Source organism: Lagopus leucura, unplaced genomic scaffold (assembly GCF_019238085.1).
Source record: "Lagopus leucura isolate 7727_CA_CO unplaced genomic scaffold, USGS_WTPT01 Super-Scaffold_100002, whole genome shotgun sequence".
Taxonomy (NCBI): Eukaryota; Metazoa; Chordata; class Aves; order Galliformes; family Phasianidae; genus Lagopus; species Lagopus leucura.
The window spans coordinates 52,907,918-52,931,993 of NW_024962263.1; the positions used below are offsets into that span (position 1 = coordinate 52,907,918).

At 39.7% G+C, this 24,076-nt stretch overlaps 1 protein-coding gene across 4 annotated transcripts in view; it reads right to left on the minus strand.

Moving 5' to 3' along the window:
- ATP6V1H (ATPase H+ transporting V1 subunit H) overlaps window positions 1–10,907 on the minus strand; it is a 39,587-nt gene extending 28,680 nt beyond the window's left edge. For 2 of the 4 annotated variants that reach the window (XM_042870139.1, XM_042870137.1), the window contains exons 1-6: window positions 10,824–10,907; window positions 9,542–9,668; window positions 3,531–3,633; window positions 2,867–2,956; window positions 824–937; window positions 87–191 (exon numbers count right to left, since the gene is read on the minus strand). In XM_042870139.1, coding sequence (XP_042726073.1) covers window positions 87–191; window positions 824–937; window positions 2,867–2,956; window positions 3,531–3,633; window positions 9,542–9,645 — 516 coding nt within the window. In that variant the 5' untranslated portion in view covers window positions 9,646–9,668; window positions 10,824–10,907. Of the gene's footprint in view, window positions 1–86; window positions 192–823; window positions 938–2,866; window positions 2,957–3,530; window positions 3,634–9,541; window positions 9,669–10,539; window positions 10,794–10,823 lie in introns of those variants that run through there. The other 2 variants (XM_042870138.1, XM_042870140.1) reach the window with 2 other exon arrangements.
- Window positions 10,908–24,076: the final 13,169 nt, after the last annotated feature.

The following is a 24,076-nucleotide window of genomic DNA, read 5'->3' on the forward strand; positions in this document are numbered from 1 at the left end:
ATTTTTAATTCAAAATCTTAAGTTGAAATTTCAAGAACTGGTGTTTCCAAAGTCATTCTAACATTTAAGCAGAAGTAGGTTTTTACCTGTGAACTGAGCTGAGTTTTAATCCAGTTAAAGTAGTAATTCAAGTCACTGCCTTCCATAAGTTCTCTCCCCCAAGCAGCCAGTTTGGCAATAATTCTTGCTGCCTGAAAGAGAATACAATAAAAAAAAAAAAATTCCCAGACACAAGTTTCAGGATTTAGTGTTAGAGGGCATCTCGAAATCAAGTTCAAACAAAAGATGACCCCCTAGAGAAATCTGTTTCCTATATAAGAGGATCTCTATTCCAAGTAACTTTATTTTGTATCTGCTTTGTAGTAAGTGGTATATTTTCAGAATGTTATCAGATAGCTGTAGCTGATAAAGCTCACAAAAAGCTACAAAAAATGGGTTTATCAACAGGCTAATGTTGTAGGATACTATTACAGTCAGATATCCATCAGCCCTATGACACAATGGTCTAAAACATGCATGAGTGTTTTTATTTCTGCACTAGCACATGCCATAATTACTTAACAGCTGCAAGCTATTCAAGCTGGCTTTTTTCCCCTTAAGCTGAAGCAAGACATTTTCAAGATGGAAGAAACTTCGAGCCCAGACAAAGAAGAGCAGAACATCAAAAGGAAACACAAAAATTAATAATGAACTTGAGGAAAAAATGTTGCCAAGCTCAGTGTTTTCATGAAATCTTCAGTGCAAGAACACATGCAATGAACCAGAAGAAAAATCAAAAACAGCATTTTACTGTACCAGCTACCAAGATTTATTGAAAGCTTACCATATGAACAGTGAAAAGATCCTGTCGATTCAACATTGGCAGAAAGTAGGACCATGCAGTGTTTTTACCACGTTTAGCATAATCAAAGAAGATACAAACACGCTGATGATTTTCCTGTAGAAATTAAGAGTCAGAAAAGGAATTGAGAGACCTGCAAAAACATTTAATGTAAGACAAATATTTATGCTCCTCATTATATTGATAAGTCAATATACATTACCAGAGCACATCCTGAACTGTAATAGCCCATGGGAAATTTTCAGTTCAATAGTTACTTGCAGATACAGTCTATTTCAGCACTAACAAAGTTCAAAATTTAGGGAGTATGGAAATGAACTTGGAAACCCCAATTGTTTCTCAGTGCTCCAATACTTGATTCAGTAAAAAATATACCAGAATAAGAGAGTGAGAGACCAGTTTCATAGAGGAACACCACTCCTCTTCAATAAAGTTTATACAAAGTTTTCCACCTGTTTTTACTTCCATACTAAAGCTGGTTCAGCTGTCACAGCAGGCAACCTGAGCACCAAGACAACAAACACTACAAGTCTGTTCTGGAGAGCTTCTAGGCTAAACCACAAGATGAAATAAGACATTGTGCACAGCTGCTTCCAGCATTTTGTCTAATAACAGCTGTGCAAAGCACCTACAACTTTAAAGCAGATCAGAGAAGATGTGAAAAGCTAAAGGAGAAAGGGGAGCTATATTTTCTAGTTGTTTTAAACATTCTTTCAGAAAATGCAATATTTGGATTTCTGTTCTTCCTTGGCATTTCCACAAGCTTTCTAGCTTGTGGATAAGATGCTGTTATTCTAAAGAGATGCTTAGTCTTTGAAGTCAAGCTACTACAAACAAGTATAAAACTCTCTATCAAAGTAGACAAACCTGCTCAAAACACTATAACAAGGCAACTTGCATGAGCACAGTATCTCAGTCTCTACTACCCCATGAAATTTATCAAACTCCACTAACTGAAGGTCTTTTCTCCATGGATACAGCACCCTAGTAATAACACTACAGATGAAAAATTAGCTAGGCAAGCCCACTTATTGAAGTGCCATGCATACAGCACAACATGACCTGAATGCATGCATCATCCAAATGCTGGCATCTTACCAAGTGTCAGAGTTACAGCCAACTCTTCCTTGAACGTAGCAAAGTTACTGCACTGGACTGCATATTTCCATCTTCCTCAGTTACTGGGTAGGACTAGGTATCCCTGGTTATCTGATACTCATAACTCTTACAACAGCACGTTATTCAAGTGCCTAGCATTCTATCAGGCACATATCAAAAGCCACACAAAAATATCTTACTGTCTGCTGTACAAACTACAGAATGAAAAAAAAAAACCCTAAACCCCAAGGTCTCACGAATAGCGTCTTAATGAACAGCCTCAGCTCCATGATGACCAGTTTAATGAAAAAATGAGTTTAATCAAATAAATCACTTAACATTCACACTTATGCTACACGAAGTCCAGCTAAAATGATCAAAAATAAGTTAACTTTACAACAGCTATGAAGGAGACAGGATTAAAGAAAGAAAGCACAACAACTTCAACATGTTCTCAGTCAAAAAATAAGTCTCCAGTTTTAACTATGCAAAATTTCAGACATACTGTTCTAGTGTATAACATATGTTGGAAATCTAAAGCTGCAAGAACTACATCTTCTTGAAAAGGGTGGCCAAAATGATACCTTCATAGGAAAAGCTTCAACAACTTCATGTTCATTGTCATATTGTATCTAAACACTGGGAAATGACTGAGATCACAAATTCCTCCTGAGTATCCAAGTTTTGTAACAAATAGGATTGAGAACTGACAGATAAACATATAAGCATATTTATTTTTTAGAATATGAACATGTATACGCAAGACTAAATCACCCATGCATCTTTAGCTCTGACATTTAACTTCTTTCCGAAGACAGAACCTGCAAGTTTCATAGAATGTGAAACCTATACAGTCTTGAAGGAGACTTCAGTAAGCATTCTAACATTCATTTAAAGAGAGATAAATAAGACAGATTATTGACCTACTTGTAGCATATCATCAACCATAGTCAGAATGTACTGAACTGTCTGTTCCTTGGAGATATGAGTCATCAAGTTTATAAATGTTTTAGCACACTAGAAAATAAGAGACATTCATATTAGTAATATCATCATCATTCCTTTTGATAATGTAAAATTGTGAATTAATGAGATCCCATAAAGTCTTACGTAGGCACTGAGCATCCCAACATCTTGATTGCAATAGAGATACCATTTGGCACCACATTACAAGAAAATTTTCTGTCACATGGAACACAGAACTCTGAACTGCTGCACTGTAATTAGAGTGGCATATGACACTCACTATATATGTTTCTATCACTATGCAAATTATTACCAATTACATAGTTGTAGTGTTTGACAACTTGGGAAAAAAACACACAGAATACTCTAAAATTAAGGTAGAAAAAAAAAAAACAGAAAGCTGTATGTCTTCAGCGCATCTCCTCTCTCTTGCTTTCTATTTAATAATAATATACCAGGTGATTAAATGAATGTTGAGGTGTACATCTAGCAAAAAAAAAAAAGTCTATTTTTTACAGGTTTTATACTTCTTCCATAACATCGTAACTGTACTGTCAACTTTACTTTAAAGTTTCCTTCCATCCACCTCCCCTAAAAAGGTATTATTAAAAGAAAGGAAAATTACTTGATTGCCTTCCGTTTGCAACAGCTCTTGTTTCTCTTCTGGATTTCTTTTCTGTTCAAATCTTTGAATAAATTCACAGTCTTCACCTGAGATCATTTGCCCTCTGAAAAGCAAAATACAGAACCATTAGTATCACATAAGCAGATTATTTCAAAACATCCTTCTTTCAAAAACTTTGGTATCTCAATAGTACTGCTTTACCAATCCTACATTCTACAGCAGAAAATAAAGATGTCCTTTCTGCAACTAGTATCGCATACAATGAACAGCCTCTCCAAATCTTTCCCTGTGCATTGTCTCTGTTCAATGGCATTCTCTAAATCATTTTCAAGTTTTCAGAGTAGGAATGCAGTGTTCACTGAAAATAGTTAAAAGAACTGAAATACACAACATTATAATACAGAATATGAATAACAGTAACCCAAGCTGAAATAAGTGCTGAAAAATGAAGTTAATTGCTATTTTAAGTTTGCCATAAGCACCAAAGAGAACTTTAAGAAGTAGAGAGAAGTTAATTTATACCAATTTAAAAATACACTAGGAATCAAGGCATTTCAGCTTTTCATAGCTATTTAAAAGTTTATCTTTGTTCAAGTTCATCCAAACACGTAGTAAGAGGGCTTGAAATAGACAACTGCTGTGGGGCTACTATAGGCTAACTGCTCTGTCTGATCTTTTCTTTAACCAAAAGAAATAACGAGAAATAAGTTTGCATTGATGATGGCACTAGCCCCTTGAATACTATCACAGTAAACTGTTGACTAAGATGTAGAGCTAGCACAATATCGTGCCTTTTGTTGTTTGCTACAATGCAAAACTCACCATCACACCAAACAGAACACTACAGACTGGTATTCTTCAGGTACGAAGTTTGATTTTAAATCAAGTAGTCCTGGAATTTTTATATTATTACTTATTTTTTAAATTGACTAGTAGCTGACTAGCTTGACTAGTTAATAGCAGGACCGATTCAGGAAAGAAGAAAACTGTACATGTTACCATCATCTGCATAAAAATCAGAGGGTATGTTAAGTATTAGACGTTGCTTTGTTCCATTCCAAGATTCATCTCTTCACATTTCCACTGACTCAGCTGCCTCTTCCACTTTTCAAAGCCACACAGCACAGATTCTTTTAATTCATCTTTTCCATATTCCCGGTTGGTTTCCAGATGCTCCTCAACTAAACGTTCCACTAAAATCTTGGTAAACTCACAGAAAATTTTCACTTTTGTTTCATCTGAATTTATAAGCTACAGAAACATAAATAAGACCTACACCATGTTCTCAATTTTATTTTTCCTTTAATGACTATAGCCTCATTACAAAAAAACCTTCTACCTACTTAATTTTAAAGCAAAGAACATAAGCAAGCTCAGCACATCACCTGCTATTCTTGCATTTCATCACTATTTTAAGGAATATTCTAATTTACACTGAGCAAAGGCAATTAAGACTTACTAGATGGAAGACTCACAGTAGTTTCTACTAAAATTGAAGTAATTATAGAGAAAAAAATAATTACAGTGATGAGCATTCTGCCTTTCAGATTATTTCTTTTCTCTCCTATTAAAAATAGTTGGAGCAGTTGAAAAAGGACCAACACTTTGCCATAAATATTGGCCATAACTACAACAAACTAGCAGCCACTAATGTTTCAATCAATGCTGGCCAATCTAGGGACACCTAGATAATAATGACATGAAGTAACCAGATGAACTATCTATCTTTTTGTAAGAATATTGCCATTTAAGAAGCACTTCAGAGATAACTCGAGGTGAATTCTTTATTTTTTGCTTTAGTAATTGAAAAAGCCTTACCATGAGAATTATTGTTGTTTACAGGCAGCTTGTTAGAAAAGGTCTGCCAAACTTCAAGGAAGAAAACTTTCAAATTTTTGCTTTCATCTCACGTTGGACTGCAAGGTTGGGGGGAAGTAGATATGGTGACAAGTAAGAGAGAAGCAATATTTGCGAGACCACTGCTTTTAAAAGCTCTTGGTCAAGATGATTCACAAACTTATGATTCCTTTTTTTTTTTTCTTCCCCCTAATTATTACAGATTCTCTCCAGCAGCTTTTCTTCCTTTTTTGTTTGAATGATGCTGGACTCTTGTCCATCTACTACAAAGGGCTCATTTTCTTAACTACCCACCACAGTGACAAGGCACAGTCCCTCATCCGGTTATCTACACTACGTCACATGCACCAAAAGGGCACTCACTGGATTCAATTGTTGGACAATAATATAGAGGCATAGAAAACCTACAGTGCAGCAAGATGCAATTTCCAAAGAGCTCACTTCTCCAAGAAATCATTTACTACCTTTAACAAGCAGAACTGCATTCCCTTCAAGACAAGATACCCTATAAAGGCAGTACTACCCTGAGGCAAATGCTGATGACATCCATACAGGATGCAACAGTGGCATATTGTATTTTCAATCAGACAACAGCATGAACATCTCTAACCTCCTTAGAGTTTCAAAAAAAAAAAAAAAAAAAAAAAAAAAAAAAAAAAAACACCACAAAACACACAAAAGGCACAGAACTAATTGCCCTGAACCACATTTAGTTTCCAAAACAATTCATCTTCAATTGTTCTGAGATCTGTTTAGTTCTTCTCCCAAAGATGCTTGATTTGTGTTGACTTCCAGCTTGGGTTTCTGAGTTTCAGTAATAAAATTAAAATAAAAAAAAACTCCTCAGCCTAATTTTGGAAAATTCAGCAGCAGCAAACATAAGTACAATATTTAGGTATGATGACTGTACATATCATGTGTGATAATACGTGTACATATCATGTGTGATAACAGTATACATAGAAAACATCAAAAATCAGCAGCTATGTTAGTGTAGTTTGACATCTAGTTTACAGTTATAACCTTCAGATGAAATGAACAATATGCTGGTTAATCTTTAGCTTGAGTTGACTCCAAAAAAGAAATCAGACTAGTGCAGCCTAGTTATTAGCAAGCCATATTACTTCTGCACTGAAGAAATTTCTGCACTGCAGGGAAGATCTTCAGAAGCCTTTCATTCATGACCCAGACTCCATTGCTATTGTGAGTGGTGATGCCTTTAAATCATCTTTACAGAACTGACGCAGCCAGATTTGAAAACAAAAACAAGCAAACATTTCTTGTGAGGTTCTTTACTTCCAGCTACATAAATGCTATCCACACTTTATGGAACACAAATCAGTCATGCTTAAGTTGATGTTTTAACTTAAGAAAAACATACATTTACACAGACACTTAAATCACTAACTGCACGGACCATCAGAACAGCTGCTCAGAAGCAAACAAAGAAAAGCGTCCTTGAGAACCACCAGCACACCAGCTTCCTTCTACTCTACAGGACAGCACAAACTACTTTGACCTGCTTCTAGCAGGTCATCAGAAGCCAGCAGATTCCAGTCAAAGTGAGCTTTGCTCTAGAAATACCAGCCAATACTGCTGCAACATCTGACTTCTCAAAAAAAATCCCTTAAAGCATCAGCCAGCCTCAAAGACACTATCATGCCCAAACCTCGCTAAAGTAGAAGGGACGAGTTCAAAACCAGAAATAATTGTTTCCTCTTCAGAAGCTCCAAAACTTTATATAACATTTCCATTAACTAATGATAAGGAAACTCCTCAGCCAAAGAACTAGCTACCCCCACAGTGCTCTTTAGTCCCTCTAGTGTCACTCATGCTCATCCCTGAACCTACCTTAGCGAGCCAGCAGGCTGTTATCAGTAAATATAAAGCACAAAGATTATATTTATATCTAAGAGCAATAATAAACAAGACACAACCTCATTGACTTATAGAGGACATCAAGCACTGAGCAGTCTCACAATGCAATCACTAGCCAGATAACCAGATGCAGTACATTACTCTCCCAATACACCAGAAACGAAATAGTTAGTACATTCTTCTTTTGTAGAGTCCATAGCAAAACAAAAATCAAATTCTACATTTAGGATCTGAAAAAGAATCATCAGCTCTACCTACTGGTCAAAAGAAGTTATACAGGAAATCGCTGATAAATAAACAAAACCGCCCAATCTATATACATAATCACAGAAAAGAGGATACCAAGAACGAAGGCAAATTATAAATGGCAGACAACATTAACCACAGTCAAGCAATTAATACTATATGTATTCAAAAATGCAACTTCATACCACACAGTACCAACTCCTGTATGACAAAAGCAACAGCTCAATCTTAACAGCTCAATAACACGAGCCACCAGAGACTCCATGAAAAATACTATCCCACAGTCAACAGATCAACAGAACAACTGTACTCCCACTGTTATCCTGAGTAACTGCAAATTAGCCAACAGAACAAAACAGTTGCCAAGCTTTCTCAGAGAACATTTTCTGTCAGATAAACAGTAACAGCAAAAGCCATTTAGACTTGTTAGCAAGTGCTTGGTAGCTGCCACTGTCAAGTTACAACACCAAACTTGCTCTTTTGCCTGCACAGTCACTGTAATATCACACCATAAGCTAAACCAGGAACAAATCCATCTGAAAAAATAACTCAGAAAAAGTAAGTTTCCACTATAGATCAGTTCCTTAATCTAGTTTACCATACAGACGTACAAAGAAGAAAAAAGCAACAACAACACAAATGAAAGGCAAGACTGGGATACCCAGCACAGTACTCAAGTCACCTGTCATTCATCAGTTTCTACTGCACAAGCATTTCTTAGCTTGCACATGTACAGTTTTACAGGGAAAATTACCTGCCTCTCTCTGAAGTGACGAAGTGATAATCAGAAAGCACTAGCAGCATGGTCTGTACCTCTGTAACTCAAGTGGCAGAAATCTTGCTGATTCCATATATGGTATGCTACCATACCTGGACACTCAAGAGATGATATCGCTTCACACTTCACTAATATTCCTCACAGTCAAGAATATCAGTCAATAACAATGCAGAAATACAAGAATTCTTCATTTTCCTTCAGGTTACAGAGATGAGAGAATAAACAAAATTCTATTTCTTTACCTCATTCTCTACCTCACACACAAATCTGTTTCCTTGATCCTTTGTCCTTTTTATTTCTCTCAGTTTCCACTGCTGTTACTTATTTCCACTGCTATTACTTCTAAAGTAAATTCTGACCTAACATGAAATGGCAGCAGTGCTCTCTCCACAAAGAAGTACTTGCTTCCAACCACTCCTTGATATACTTGCTTGTTTTCCTGGATTTTTTCCAGTTGTTTCATTTGTTTTCCAACTTCTTTAATGGCAGCATGACAGACTGTCCTGCATTGTAATGTTTCAGTATATCCCAAAAATCTCAAGAATCATAGAACTACAAGGTTGGAAACAACCTATAAGATCATCTAGTCCAACTGTCTCCTCAACACCACTGTCACCACAAGCACTAACCCATATCTCGCAGCTCCTCATCCAGACACCTCTTGAACACTGCCAGGGATGGCAATTCCATCAGCTCTCTGGGCAGCCATTCCAGTGCCTGACCACTCTCTGAGAGAAAAAGTTCTTCCTTATGTCTAACCTAAACCTCCTCTGGTACAACTTGCAGCCATTTCCCCATGTCCTGCTCGTTGCCTGGGAGAAGAGGCCAAATCCCTCTTCACCACAACCTCCCTTCAGGAAGTTGTAGAGTGCAATGAGGTCTCCCCTGAGCCTCCTCTTCTCCAGACTGAACAATCCCAGCTCCCTCAGCCACTCCTCATAAGACTTGTGCTCCAGACCCCTCACCAGTTTCGTTGCCCTTCTCCGGACACACTCCAGGGCCTCAATGTCTTTCCTGTAGTGAGGGGCCCAAAACTGAACACAGTACTCAAGGTACGGCCTCACCAGTGCTGGGTAGAGGGGGGTGATCACCTCCCTGCTCCTGCTGGCCACACCATTTCTAATGCAGACCAGGATGCGTTGGCCCTCTTGGCCAGCTGGGCACACTATTGGCTCATGTTCAGCCAAGATCAGCCAAAGTCTAACACATAAGTAATAAATCAATCAATGATTTGTGAAAAAACTTTACTTACTGGAGGTAGGACTGCCAGTTTACTTTGTTTGCCCGAACTTCCGCAGCTTTGGCAGCAATGATATTTGTTGGGACAGCAGCATCTACAGCACCTCGGATATCCATCTTAACTGATATTTAGAACACACCTAGAAATAAGTTACACCTAGAAATAAGTATCTGTCCAATGCTTTCAGGTAAAAAAATAAAGTAACAAAACAATATCTGTTTTCAAGTGCCCCATTTCCTAAAATCATATTCAGTATTTTCTAAGAAACCAAAGCGCCTACCATGACGCCTTCCCTGAAGCAAACAATACATGCCATACACTGAACTCTAACCACAACCAAGGGTGTTAGGATACAATCATTATTAAATTACTTCCGGCCTTGTTAATTCTCAAACAACCAAATGAAACCATCTTTTCTACACAGCTCAAGTAGCCCTACATACAACACAAGCCACCTACAAATCAGGACTGATGATAAGGCTGACAATCCCATGCACACACACACACACCAGCCTCCCCACTGTACTTTAGGACCTATCTAGTTCAGCTGCTTGCAATTATTAGACTAGTTAAATAAAAAAGCATACAAACAAATAAACAGAAAATAAGCAGAAAAAAACAAACCCTATATAAAGTAAGAACCACCTTACATAGGCTAAGATAGTGACCTTCACCACTTCTGCTTTCTCCTTCCTGTATGATTTAATCTCCAGCTGACTGTGATGCCAAAACAAGAAGCATGCTTGCAGAGGCTCTGGGCCCGGCTGGAGCAGGAATCTGTTACAGCCCAAACCGGACCAGGCCTCCCATCCACCCTGTTTGTGGGCATTTTCATTTCCCATTACAGAAGTTATTAAGAGCAAACTGGCACCTCCTGCCCCACCCTTAACAGGCACAGCGCCTTCACATCACTGAGAAAAGAAAATATGACGCTAACAAGAATGAAATAAAATAAAATAAGCAATGAAATCGATTCCCCTCTGAAACTACCTCTGTGATCAGACACCTACAAAGACGGTAACGTTCACTGCGTCCCCTCAGCGACCACCAGAGGTGTTTCAGCACCACGAGGCCCAGCCAGAGCCGCTCCTCGTGCCACCAAAAGGACGGGGCTGCCACGAGCAGACTCGGTTCGGCTGGGAGGCCGTGGGGAAGAGCAAGAAGGGGCTGCCGCCCGCCGAACTGACCGGGGCGCTCACAGCGCCACAAAAGAATCCGTGTCCCAGCAACCCTCACCCGGGAGCCCCGCACACGCACCCCGGTGAGCGGCACAGCCCGGGCAGCGCCCACTTACCCCCGGCAAGCCGACAGCGCTGCTGACCGCTAGAAAAACGCCGGTGAGCGCCGCTCCGCAAAGCGCCCGCCGCCACGTGACGCCGCTCAGCTGACGGCGACGGCGGCCGCCGAGGGCCAACTTAGCCCAGTTTGCGCACGACCAGCTGGGCACACTGCTGGCTCACGTGCTGCCGACCGTCCGTCAGTACACCAAGGTCCCTATCCATCAGGCAGCTTTCCAGTCACTCTTCCCCAAGCCTGTAGGGTTGTTGTGACCAAAATGCAGGACCCGACACTTGGCCCTACTGAAGCTCATGCAGTTAATCTTGGCCCATCGACCCAGACTATCTAGGTCCTTCTGTAGATATGATTCTATCCGTTTTTCAAACCAAAGTGTAAAGGATTCACTAGGCAATCAGAACAACACTTCAGGCTTTTAAAATGGGACTTGCAGAATGAAGGGTCTGGAGGGCAAGGTCTCAGAGGTGCAGCTGAGCTCCCTGGGTTCGTTCAGTGCAGAGCAGAGGAGCTGATGGGGGGGCTGATGGCGCCTGCAGCTCCTCACAGAGACAGCTGCTCTCTGTGACAGCGACAGGGCCCGAGGGAACGGCATGGAGCCATGTCAGGGGAGGGGCAATGGGGCTTAAGGGTAGGGTCTGCACCAGAGGGCGGTGGGCATGGAGCAGGCTGCCCAGGCAGTGGGCACAGATGGAAGCTGATGGAGTTCCAGGACTGTTTGAACAGCGCTCAGACACAGAGTTTGAATTTGGGGTGGTCCTGTGTGGAGCCAGCTGTTGAATTCGAGGATCCTTGTGGATCCCTCCCAACTGGATATTCTACCATCCTCTGAAAGCATCAAAGGCCTATAGGGTGATCCTACAAACTACCAGTCAGCCTACATCTAACCTGGGTCTACTTCAGATTTTCTTCCTTGAAACTTCCTCAATCAACCACAATGATACTTCTGCCCAAACCCTTGATTTCTCACCTCCTGTTGGGCACACTTCTGCCTTTAACTCAAATACCAGTATGTGAGTACTCTGAGTACTGTGTACACATATACATAGGACTATGATTCTCAGCTCTAATCCCTACTAATATTATTGCTTCAAATGCTTTGTGTTCATGTCAGAAGAACAAATTCATGGCTTCAATTTGATGCCCAATGTGATCTCTTATTTAGAATGTAGGCTGTCATTGGTCCTTTTCATAGCAGACTTTTTCTCCTAATTGCACCATCTGCAAGATTTATTGCCATCCACTCAGTCTGGCTGAAAGAAGAGAGTTTGCTGTTGGAAGTTAAAATTTCGTACTGCAGAAACATGATCATTTTCTACAGTGAAGAACTTTGAAAGGTTGTTATTTGACATGCCAATTTTGTCATAAGTGGCAGATTCTAGCTTTATTGTTCATTTCACTAGCTGTTGAGAGGCTGCAGTAAAGAAATATTTTCCTATAGCTTTTCTGTAGCCTTGGAATGAGTCATAATGTCTGGAAGTATAAATCTACTGAACTAGCAAAAAGAGAAATGCAAAAAGAGGAGAAGAAATTGTAGTATTAATTAATTAAAATAATTTTGTAATAGGAATTCCAGAGCATTTTTAAGGAGCTACCAAATAGTAAACATGACATTTAGACCAGGCACGTTAATAGACTCTATCAGAGGAGTCAAATTATGGAACACAGTGCACCCTATTAGTGAACATCAACAGTGAATTATTCTTTCATATACCAGTGAAGTAATAGACTTTATGCACATATTTTTCTCTACTTGGAAAGAAGGAAATAATTAATGAAAAGTCACAACAGCTCTGTAAAGGACAGTCAGATCTCATGTTTCTGTTGGAGTTGTTTGTAGGCCTGGAGAACATTGTCACAGTGGATTCCATCTGGCTGATACATTTCGCTTGAATTTCCAAGAGGCATTCAGTAAGATTCCTGAATCTCAGGTAATTTTAAAAGGGTTAAAAAAAAAAAAAAAAAAAAAAGAGCACTTCTGCTTTGTTAAAAGGAAAGATTTCTGAAGATTTCTGTATTGATTACTAACTCTTCAATGGTGTGTATACAGCAGAAGGTAAGAATAAACAAGCAGTTTTTGCCATGCAACAGAGTGCAAAAAGCATCTGGCTGGAGTCTGCTCAGAAATATTTGAGAAAGGAGGTAGGCAGTGAAGCAAAAACCTTTCAGATGATAGTGTTACTCCTTTGGCAGGTACCTTGCCACAGGATACTGCATTACTACAGATTTACATGCATTCATCCCTCATCTGCCAAAGGCCTTTGCACGTCTGAAAATTTCACCCAGTGTAAGTCTAATGAGGCATTTTGTGTAAAGGAAATTCACTGCACTGCCAGGGTGGGCATTGAGAAATAAAAACATTATATAATAATTACAGGAACATGTCTCAAGCATTTCTCAGTTACTATGATCCTTACAGACAGCAAGATGCTGTCTGAACTAACAATAAAGCCCCACTCCACAGCATCAGCTTCAGAGAGCACCCCATTTTGCTTTATTCATGCTGCTTGATTCTCTGAACTGGATGCTGCTAAAGCTTATGATTGAAAAAGTGCTATGTTACACCTTGTTCATAAGCATCCAGCTTTAGGATTCTGGTACTGTGAAACTAATCTCACTTAACTAATTTTTATCATATCCATTAAAAGCTAATATTGCTATATTTAGGTGACCTTATTGATGTGTGAAACACATAGAGAAGAATTAAGTATGACCATGCAGGAATAAAAGTCACCAATTGCTTGGATCACAGAGAATATATATATATTTTAAATGTTAAATAGTTTAGTACTATCAAAATGGATGCAGGTGAGTCATCCTCACAGTAAGACTGCAAACAGTTGAATCGTGAGGGTATTTTTCTGTTCCCCTTCTTGTATAAGAACGGTGTATCATCATCTCTCATGTATTCTGCAAATTACAGAAGTGTTTTACACGTCTGCCATTTAACCTCTCAGCATTCACTGCATTACCAGGCTGTCTCTTGTATGTCTGTACAAGTTTCCAGCATGTGTAGAAGTGGCTTGGAAAGCTCATTCAGCTAAAACAGAAGTAGAAGGTAATGAGAAGTGAACATACTTCTTTGATCCACAAAATATTTTTGACAAAACATAGAGGATGGCAAGAATTGTAAAGGAGTACATTATACACTTGAAAAGCATAGGGAGTAGTCTCACTGTTTTCCTAACACAAGCAACTCATTTGACCTTAAGGTCATCCAGGGCTTCAGATCTGATCTGAGTGCTCACATTCCCACTTTCCCAAGGCTTAAAACCCACACCCTAGGGCAGATGGAAAGAAAACAGTACATGCATTGCATGACAGGGAAGGGAGGAAAGCCACAGGCATGGGCTTCTTAGCATGAGTTCTTCAAGCATGAATCATCCATGGCTGCACTGGAGGACATCCTTTTTCTCTCACATCTCAGTGCCAGGTGCACTTAGTGGACTGTATATTAAGCCTGTTATTTTTGGTGAAGGGGATTCTACAGAAGGAGAGAGGGAACAGCAGAGAAGAAGTAACTAAGATTCAGGTATGCTTATGACTTGGAAGAGGAAAATGTTAGAGGGAATCTAAGTTTCCTAAGGTATGAAACATGAAGGCATTTTAAGCATCAATAGCTAAGTCTATACTAACACTAATGTAAAAGAAGAGTCTTAGTTTTCTAAACAAACTGAGACAGGGAAATGTGAAAAAATTAGCTCAAGATCACATGAATGGTGAGTACAAAAGCAAGACTAAAGCAAATAGTACGTAAATGTAAAATACTCCTTTCCCCAAAGCATTTCAGTACCCCACTGTATGGATGAAGAAAAAGTTTCAAAAAAGAAATGAATTTAGAATAATTTGTCTTTATTACAGGAAGAGAAGGATATCAGAATGTGTCTATCTTTGTGTCTTCTGGCACATTACCTGGTACATTATGCCTTGACTCCTGAAGAATAGGATTGCTAGTTGTCTCCCATAAGATATGACGCGTTCTTTTCCACAGGTGGATGTGCTCAAGAATTTTGTTGTCTAAATTTCAGGATAGAATAAATAGAGCTAATTATTTAATTTTTTTAAATAATATTTAGATAATATACTTTATAACTTTTATTTAATTATTTATAATTTTAAAACATACATAATATGGGCATATATTTAGGTGGCTCTGAAATTAATACTTCCTATTTATTTCCCTGGAAACTGCAACATAGACAAAGAGCACAGTAATTATTTGATAGAGCAAATTTTCAGCTAAAAAACACTATTCTTCTATGTAGTCACCACCATTTTCACCAGCAGTGAATGAGAGCCTGCATGTTGCACTTGCAAAAATCTGCTTGGCTGTCTGGAACGTGGCTTGTCTTTCATGTTGCTGTCATCACTGCTGAAACATGCCACCCACTGCCTCACGGTGTTCACGTTCACTGTTTGGTGTCCAGAAACGTTCAGCAAGCATCAATGAATGACAACGGGTGCATTTTTTCCTCATGGAGAAATTCAGTGACACACTTTTGCTTAACACACACTTCCATATCAGACACCATTGTGTCAGGCTGCCCCTTTGCTGCCATCTGTTACACAGAAACAACACGTAATGGAATACTGGTGGGAAAGTTCAGCCTCTACTACCATATAACCAACATCCACCTCTGACACTGTGGGCTTGCAGAATAAAATAGGAGGCATTACTTTTGGAGCAGCCCCGGTATTTCAGCTACAGATAAGTAGAAGATAAAGTCATTTATTTTCTTAGTTCTTTTAATGTGTTTTTGCCAAGAAAATTCACATCTGAGGTGCTCCTTTAGACTTTCCAGGGTATGAAACAAAAGAGCACAACACATTTTGAAAAATCATAGAATCATAGAACCATAGAATCACCAAGGTTGGAAAAGACCTAAAAGATCATCCAGTCCAACCGTTCACCTATTCCCAATAGCTCCCACTAAACCATGTCCCTCAACACAACATCCAGCCTTTCCTTGAACACCCCCAGGCTCAGTGATTCCACCACCTCCCTGGGCAGTCCATTCCAGTGCCTGACCACCCTTTCTGAAAAGTAATACTTCCTCATGTCCAGCCTGAATCTCCCCTGCCGTAGCTTGAAACCATTCCCCCTGGTCCTATCACTAATGACACAAGAGAAGAGGCCGACCCCCAGCTCACTACAACCTCCCTTCAGGAAGTTATAGAGAGCAATGAGGTCTCCCCTGAGCCTCCTCTTCTCCAGGCTGAACATTCCCAGCTCCTTCAGCCTCTCCTCATATGGTCTGTGTTCCAGACCCCTCACCAGCTTTGTTGCCCTCCTTTGAACACATTCCAGGGCCTCAATGTCTTTCTTGCAGTGAGGGGCCATCAAAATACGTCTTTAGATATCTATATTGCCTATAAAAAATCTAGCATGATTTGAAAGTGCAGTGAACCGTAAATATTCCTCCCATTCTGGAGCAAATCCCAGCAATTTCTGGTGACCCAGTGATACACACCGGACTTCTTTTCCTGGAGAAAAAATGCTGCAACATTTGCACTTACAAGTGACCCTGACTTACTCTGCAATTCTGGTTTCTCCCTATGTTCCTCTCACGGTTTTCCCATTCAATCCACCCCTCCAGCAGAATTTGTGTTTGCCTTACAGTAACATGCCTCATGCATCAGGGAGGACCTGTGGAGCAGAACAGTGGGGGCTCAAGATGCTTGTCTCTCCTGTGTAGTAGTGAAGAGTTGATACGGAAGGGTCTTCCCCTTCACAAACACAGAAGTGTTTTCAATGCACAGTGTTTCACTGAAGCTTTTTCCTGGGTAATTATAGCAGGATTGGCACACAGCTTTTTCTTTACTGCTTTGGCTCTTTTTTAGTTTATCTTCATTTCAGTGTCTATGACACTGTGGGCTATGGTTATTTTATGAACATTTTTTCTTAAACAATAGTTGCTTTCTGTAACCAGTACAGAATTGTGTGGCTTCTAGGTTAGAACTTGGTTGATTTACTTTAAAATTGATCAGATCCTGGCCTAAAGGATCTGATAAAGCTAATTCACCACAATTTAGCAAATTTTTTAGCAAGAGATCTTCTGCTTGCTTCACAACCTTTTTGAAATTAAATTCTGCATGCTCAGTTAGGGTATGACACGTATCCTTAGTAGGAACCACGTTTTCAAAATAAAAATAAACTAACATTTTATTGTAATGACTACATCTTCAATTTTTCCCCTAGTAGACTGGTACAATGCTATATTGTCCAAAAATTGAAAGTGAAGTACTGTTTTAGAAAGAGGAACATAAAGGTCAGAGCAAAGGTACCTATTTATAGCCTTGAGTAATAAATGCAGCTGAGGTCTAAAAAGAAGGTGCATTATTTGGAGATCAGGGAAAAGTGTCTCTCAGTGTCCTGGGTATTCAATTCTGTATTGAAAGCTGGAGTATCTTGGGCTCTTCATTGCCTCTTTACAGCCTGCAATATCTCCTCTTCTGCCACCATCCCTCTCTGCTGCAGTCTCGTGCTTTGTGCTGATGGCAGTTATGAACAAGTGGATGGCACTTGAACATGTGGAAGGAGCATTCTTCTCTGGGAATGTGCTGCAGGTGAAATGAAGCCTACCTCTGGGATAAAAGAGTAATAAAAAAGGAAGAGATCCTTTAACTTATCTCACAGAAAAAGCCAGCTCAGAGCACTAGCTTCTTGCTGAGAGAAGGAAATGCTGAGCTACCTGATGCTGTTGATGTTAACTCTATATGGAAAGCAGGAATGAGAATGCTTACTTAAATCTCAGCAGTAACTCTGCCAAAGTCAGGCTTACTACCAAAGCTTATACAACAGCTTTCTTTCTATGCAATGATTTCTAATGCAATTCAGCTTGTTAAGCCGAATGCTGAAAACAGCATTCTCTCGTTGTTCTGTATTTTTCTCTCAGATAGAGGCGTGACCAAGGCATTTCTTCTTACAAAAGGTATTATAAGGGTGTGTAGCATTATACTTACATTATACCCGCAGTGCTGAATCACCCAAACTTTTTAATCTTAGCAGAAAAAGATTATTGCATCACGTCTGTGCCTAGGAAGATCATGGAGCAGAATCTCCCAGAAAAGATGTTAAGGTATGTGGAGGTAATACAAGACAGCTGGCACAACTTCACCAAGGGCAGATCATGTCTGACTAATGTGGTGGCCTTCTGTGACAGAGTGATGGCATCGATGGGCAGAAGAAGGGAATTGGTGTCATCTACCTGTACTTGTGCAAAGCCTTTAACATGATCTCGTACCATATCCTTCTCTCTAAATTGGAGAGAAATGGATTTGAAGGCTGGACTGTTAGGTGAATAAAGATTTGGTTTTGTCATCATAGTCAGATAGTTGTCTATGTCTCTAGGTCCAGGTGGAGGCCAGTCATAAGTGGTGTCCCCCAGGAGGTCCATCTTGGGACTGGTGCTCTTCGACATCTTTATCAATGACACAGATTATGGGATTGAGAGTAGCTAACTGTATGCTGAGCTGCTTCAAAAGATGGTGGCCAGGAGGGAGAGGGAGGTGATTGTTCCCCTCTAATCTGCCCTCATGATGTCCTACCTAGAGTACCGTGTCCAAGCCTCCAGTACAAGAAAGATGTGGAGCTGTTGATGCAGATCTAGAGGAGGCCATGAAGATGATCAAAGGGCTTGAGCACCTTTTCTATGAAGATAGGTTGAAGGAGTTGGGCTTGTTTAGCTTGGAGAAGAGAAGACACTGAGGAGACCTCATTGTGGCCTTCCAGTACTTGAAGGGAGTTTATGAGCAGAAGCGGGACTGACTTTTTACATGGTCTGATAGTGATAGGGCAAGGGGAAATGGCTTTAAACTAAACAAGGACAAATTCAGCTTAGATTATACGAATTTTTTTACCCAAAGAGTGTTGAGGCACTGGCACAGTTGTAAGGTTGTGGATTCCCCATCTCTAGAGGTGTTCAAGACGAAGTTGGATGGGGCCTTGAGCATTCCACCCATGGCAAGGGGATTGGAAGTAGATGGTCTTTAAGGTCCCCTCCGACCTAAACCATTCTATGATTCTATGAGCTTTTTCAATTTGAAATGGATATAGTAAACTTTCAAAATTGTTTGAATCCAACACTCAAAATAGAAACTCTCTTGATCCCTGTTTATAGTAAATTTTCATTTGGAAATATCAGCTAATACTAATACTAATAAGAATACTAACTTAAAATATAAAATTGTTAAAATTGGAAGTGTCTTGAAACAATGAGGAAATTTAAAAGTTGATGATTTTCAGTGCACACACACTGCTGTGTGATTTTGACTTTCTGCTGTCTGAATAATAAGAATTTTTTGAAGATGTTGCCACACAGGGAATGCTATCATTTCCTTAATTCTCTTTATAAATGGTAAACAATTGCAATTAATATTTGCAATCAATTGATTAATTTGCAATTAATTAATTAAACAGTTTCAATTAATGTTTGAATGAAAAGTTCAGCATTGCTCAATGTTCCTTTTACTTCTCTGTGTTTCTTCCATTTGTTTTTCAAAAAGGAAAAAAAAATGAATCCTGAGTGCGTGCTGACAAACAGGAGACAAGGGCTTGGCAGTCCTCTGCAAAACTAAGAGAGTAAACTATTAATAATCTACCTGGAGCATTAGTCTATATATTTAGTTTGTCTGTCTGCAGACAGGGCTGCTTCTAATGTGGTGTTTTCCTTGGAGCTGGAAGGATTACCACTAGGCCATCTGTTCAGTCGGTTAGAAAAAATGTGATTGACAGGTACCACTGACCTAAAACAAGACATCTCCTTTTGGTACTGTCTGCAGAGTACAACCACATAGTGAATTGCTTCTTTCTGTGTGATAGAATGTGTTTCATGGTTGTTACAGCCCATTTCTCTGACAGATATTTAACCACTACATACTGTTCTTCCTTCTTTTCAACTTGCTAAAACCCACAGAGCAGTAAATCTAATCTCTAAGCTGATGCAGTGCTCAGGGGATGAGGCATTGCAGATATCTGAGGGCAGATAATCCTGTTTGTCTCCAGAATGTTGGGGACCTCAGGAGGAGCTGGCAAGCTGTGAGAGGCCCTGACATTTGCCCGTTGGTGTAAGGAGAGCCATCTCTATGTTGTTGTCATTCAGTCCAATGTCTGGGATTTGGTTTTGTTTCATCGTTAAATAAAATCGGTGCCAAGAAAGGTCACTGCAAGATTGAATTCCAGAAGAGCCTTTTATTTCTCAATGTGGAGGCAACTTCTGCTCTACTTCAGGACTCACAGCTACCATGCAGACAACTGTCAAGCAAAGGATGCCCTGCAAAATGAAAATGAAGAGGATATTAAAACAGTACAACAGCTTTTCAAGGTAAGATCTTTTCAAAGGTTGCATCTAGAAGAGAAGACAAAGGTGGTAAAAAGGCTGGGAGGCATGTCCTGTGAGGAGAGGACAAGGACACTTGGGTCACCTAGCAAGCACAAAGCTTCACCAGGGGAGAATCAGACTGGGCAATAGAGCACTTTGTCAGCAGAATGGCCATACACTGCCCCAGGCTTCCTAGAGAGGTGGTTCGTGCTCCTTTCCTGTTACTGTTGAGAAGGTATTTGGTCAATACCTTCAAAATCACACTTTACCTTTTTGTTAGCCCTGAGGTGGTCAGGCAGTTGGACTCAAAGATCTTTGTAGGTTCCTTGCAATGGAACTATTCTAATTCAAAGATAGAATTCAAGGTTTCTGAATGTTCTGGACAATGGGGTAAATGCTCTATCTGGAAAGAAGCTAAAAGAAACTGTGAACGTCATATATAAGAGTTGTAGACAATTTGTCACCAAGACATCAGTAGCTTTCTTCCATTCCTGAGCCCCACCCTCTACCCTCTGTTCCTCAGCATATTATAACTACAAGGACAAAGAAGCTGGTGATCCGCCTTCTCTTTAAGTCTGCTTTCAAACAACAAATTAAATGCATCTATCTAACTCATAAAAATGATTCATACCTCATGGAGCTTATCTATGGTAAGAGGGTGAGGGAAAACATGCAGTTTCATGGCATTTAGATGCTGAGGAGATCTGCATTTTTACTGATGCTACCTCAAATGTTTTTTAATGATCGTTAACAAAAGAAGATATATCAAAGAAATCAAATAGTACTAAAATCTACTAGAATGTTATAGAAAAGTCTCTCTAATGAACAGATAAAACATTTTCTTAATTAAAAGCAACTGTTATTTGTCCTCTAGATTTTGTTAAAAGCCTCAAAGCTGTGTGAGGCCTGAACCAACATAATCTATGGTGAATGGCATGCTCCTGTGTACTCAGCAGAGCAAGGGAGGCAGATGTAAGAAACTATCTTATTAAAACTTTGATGCAGAAGTAATACACCCTGGTTCATGGTAGGGAAGAAAATGAAACAGAAAACTCAGACAACTTTGAAATAACATAGTTGGTTAGATTTTTCTCAAATTAATCTGATTTAGCACCAGAGTAGACAGAAAACTAAGGTAACCAGTCAAAAGAGTATATCTCTTTAGTGAAAGGCAAAAAGAGAGAAGAAGCCATTCCCTAGGATCCTTCAAGTTAGAGCAAGAACCGGCTTCTCCATCTCCCCTCCTTAGCCAACACATCTGTTTCCTGTAGGCCATTTCACTTGAATTATACACAGGAACACACTCTTCAGAAATCCTAAGTCATAGTGCTTTTACCAAGAGGAAATATTCAGCCAGTTTTGCCACTGTCGGTTACCCATTCCTGCTCATCAGCAAAGTACTTTCATGTCGTTCTAACTAATTATCTGTCTATTTAGCCTGGTGACTTCTTGGCTTTCTTCAAGGGAATGGGAGTTTTGTCACAGGCACACCTACTTCTTGGTAGTCACTGCTTCTGAACCCTGCATTCTCCACAGCTCATGTCCCCATTCAGGCTTTGTTTTACTGTCCTATTATTCATTGTAGGTGAACAGTTCCTTTCAGCTTGTCTCTTACATGAAACTGTAGTTTATTGATGCACCTTTGAGACTAAGTGGATAGGATGGAGTCAGGGACCTAACAGAGTAGAACATATTTAACTGCTCTGCAAAGGAGTTTACAGATGGACTTAAATGACACTGCAAGGCTTAGGGTTGTTTACTGGCCATGGTTCTTTAAACCAGTGCTGCCAGCTTCCCTTCTCCCACTGGCTACCTGTCCCATTTACTTTACTTTGTGTTTATGTTGCTAAATGCTGCAGCTCCACCAGCATGGATCTGATCAGATCTGGGACAGCCTGGTAACTGCTCTCTAACTGCTCCATGAGCTTAGCTGTGGTAAAATTTCTGACCTATCTTGTATGAGACTGCATGTGTTGGGAGAAAGTGCCTACACCACTTCATAAATCATAGCAGCAAATGATTCAGTCTCCATATGCAACCTGAGCATTGCTACTAGTAGTTACCAAGTGTCCAAAGGGACTGTGTTGGTGGTAGAAATTACAAAACATACCCATCTGGGAATGTGTACAGCCCTAATACTGAGAAAATAAAATAAATTGCAAGACTTACTTCATGTAGGAAAGCAATACTTTCCTTTTTTACTGATGGGGAACCAAAGCAGAAACGGTTGGCGTGATTTCCCAGGTCTTAGGAAATGAAATTTGTAAAACTGAAAACCAGTTTGTCACTTACACTCCCAGAATAGACAAGATGATATTAAAACTTTTTTCACGGTGACATTGAAGTCAGCAGAAAGTTCAGATTCTATCTAGTTAAGTATTTCTATATGTGACACTGATCACTGTGGGCAAACTATGTCATTAGACTCATATATTTGCTTGACTGACAGGGACTCTGATCAGAATGATTCCGCAGAACTCATTAATTCTGATGTTCCCTTCAGCCTTAGATGAGGTTTTGAATGTGATGCCTCTGAATATGAGCAGTAGCTGCTTATGAGAGCAACTTGCCTTCTAATTCAACATGGTAAAATGTTGAAACATTAAATAAATTGGGCTAAAAAAAGAATCTTTTAACAAAACAGTTGGATTAGATTTATTTATTCCCGAACGTGCTTTCAAAGAGAAACTGAATTACAAGATGAATATTTTTGAAAAATGGCAAGCAGAGTTGAGTCCTTTTAAATTCTCTTTGTGATATTTAAATTAATTCAGTTAGTTATTTCTAAACTTCATTTGCATTGTTGAAAGTACCTTTCCCTCTGACATGTTTTATCTTGTTTTGTAAAAGTGTTAAAAAGCAAAAGCAAATAAACTATTTTGCCAGACTCAGCACAAAGATGCAAAGAGTCATTTTACTCAAAGCTATCATGGGTACATTTTAATGTGCCCCCAGCGTACTTTAACAACAGCCCAGAAACGCTACACTAAGCAGGAATATAATGAGAGGGTACAAATAGGTCACAATATTTTTCTAATGGTAGCATTTGTCTAAAGTCCTATTAAGCACATCTCAATGCCATCACTTCCTCAGAAGAGAAGGAGGCTGTTCTCCGCAGAGATGCCACATTTTCATTTGTGTCCAGGTTACAGCTGAATAGGATCTTTTCACTTACATAATGTAATTATTTTTTTTAAGCACTTAGGCCACAGATTCAATTGATTTTACAAAAATGGTATGCCTATGGACAACACATGACTGAAGAAGTGCAAATGAGATGGCAGTGTCAGTTGTCTGAGGGCACCAATAAGCCTAAGTGTCCCTGACCAACCTCACCTCGGGCTTCCACCCACACCCATGGGCCCAGCTGTTCTATTTAAGATCAACCCTGGGTGCTTATTCCTTGCCTGAGCTGTGTAGGAGGAGCACGTGTCTCTGGCAAAGCTTCAGTCATGTTTAACGTGGTAATGGAATCACCTGATTGAGACCATAACCCCTGGGCTAACTTCCTGTCTTGACCTTTGTTTTCCTGTGACAGTTTGGGTTTGCCAGGTGATTGAGGGACCAGTATTAATCCCGAACAGGGGATTTAATTCCATCCTGCCCTGGTATTATGATGTTGCTTTATGGTCTGGATTCTTGGTTGGACCTGGTCTGTCCTTTTTGCCTTGCCCAGGTACTGTGACATGGGATGTGGCAGGGGAGGTACTTGTCCTGCTGGCTTCAGGATCTCCTTGGCTTCAAACTAAACTTTCCATGGGATCAACCCTCTTGCTCTTGCAGCTCCCTGACAAGCAAAAATTTTTCCAGCTTCTCTGAGGTTACCTTACCTGTAATACTTTCTATCTGCTGTTCCCCAAGTCTGGAACAGAGAAATGAAGGAAGGTGAAGAAAAACATTTTGGTAAATAAGGCATGTGCCAAGGAAAGGCAAA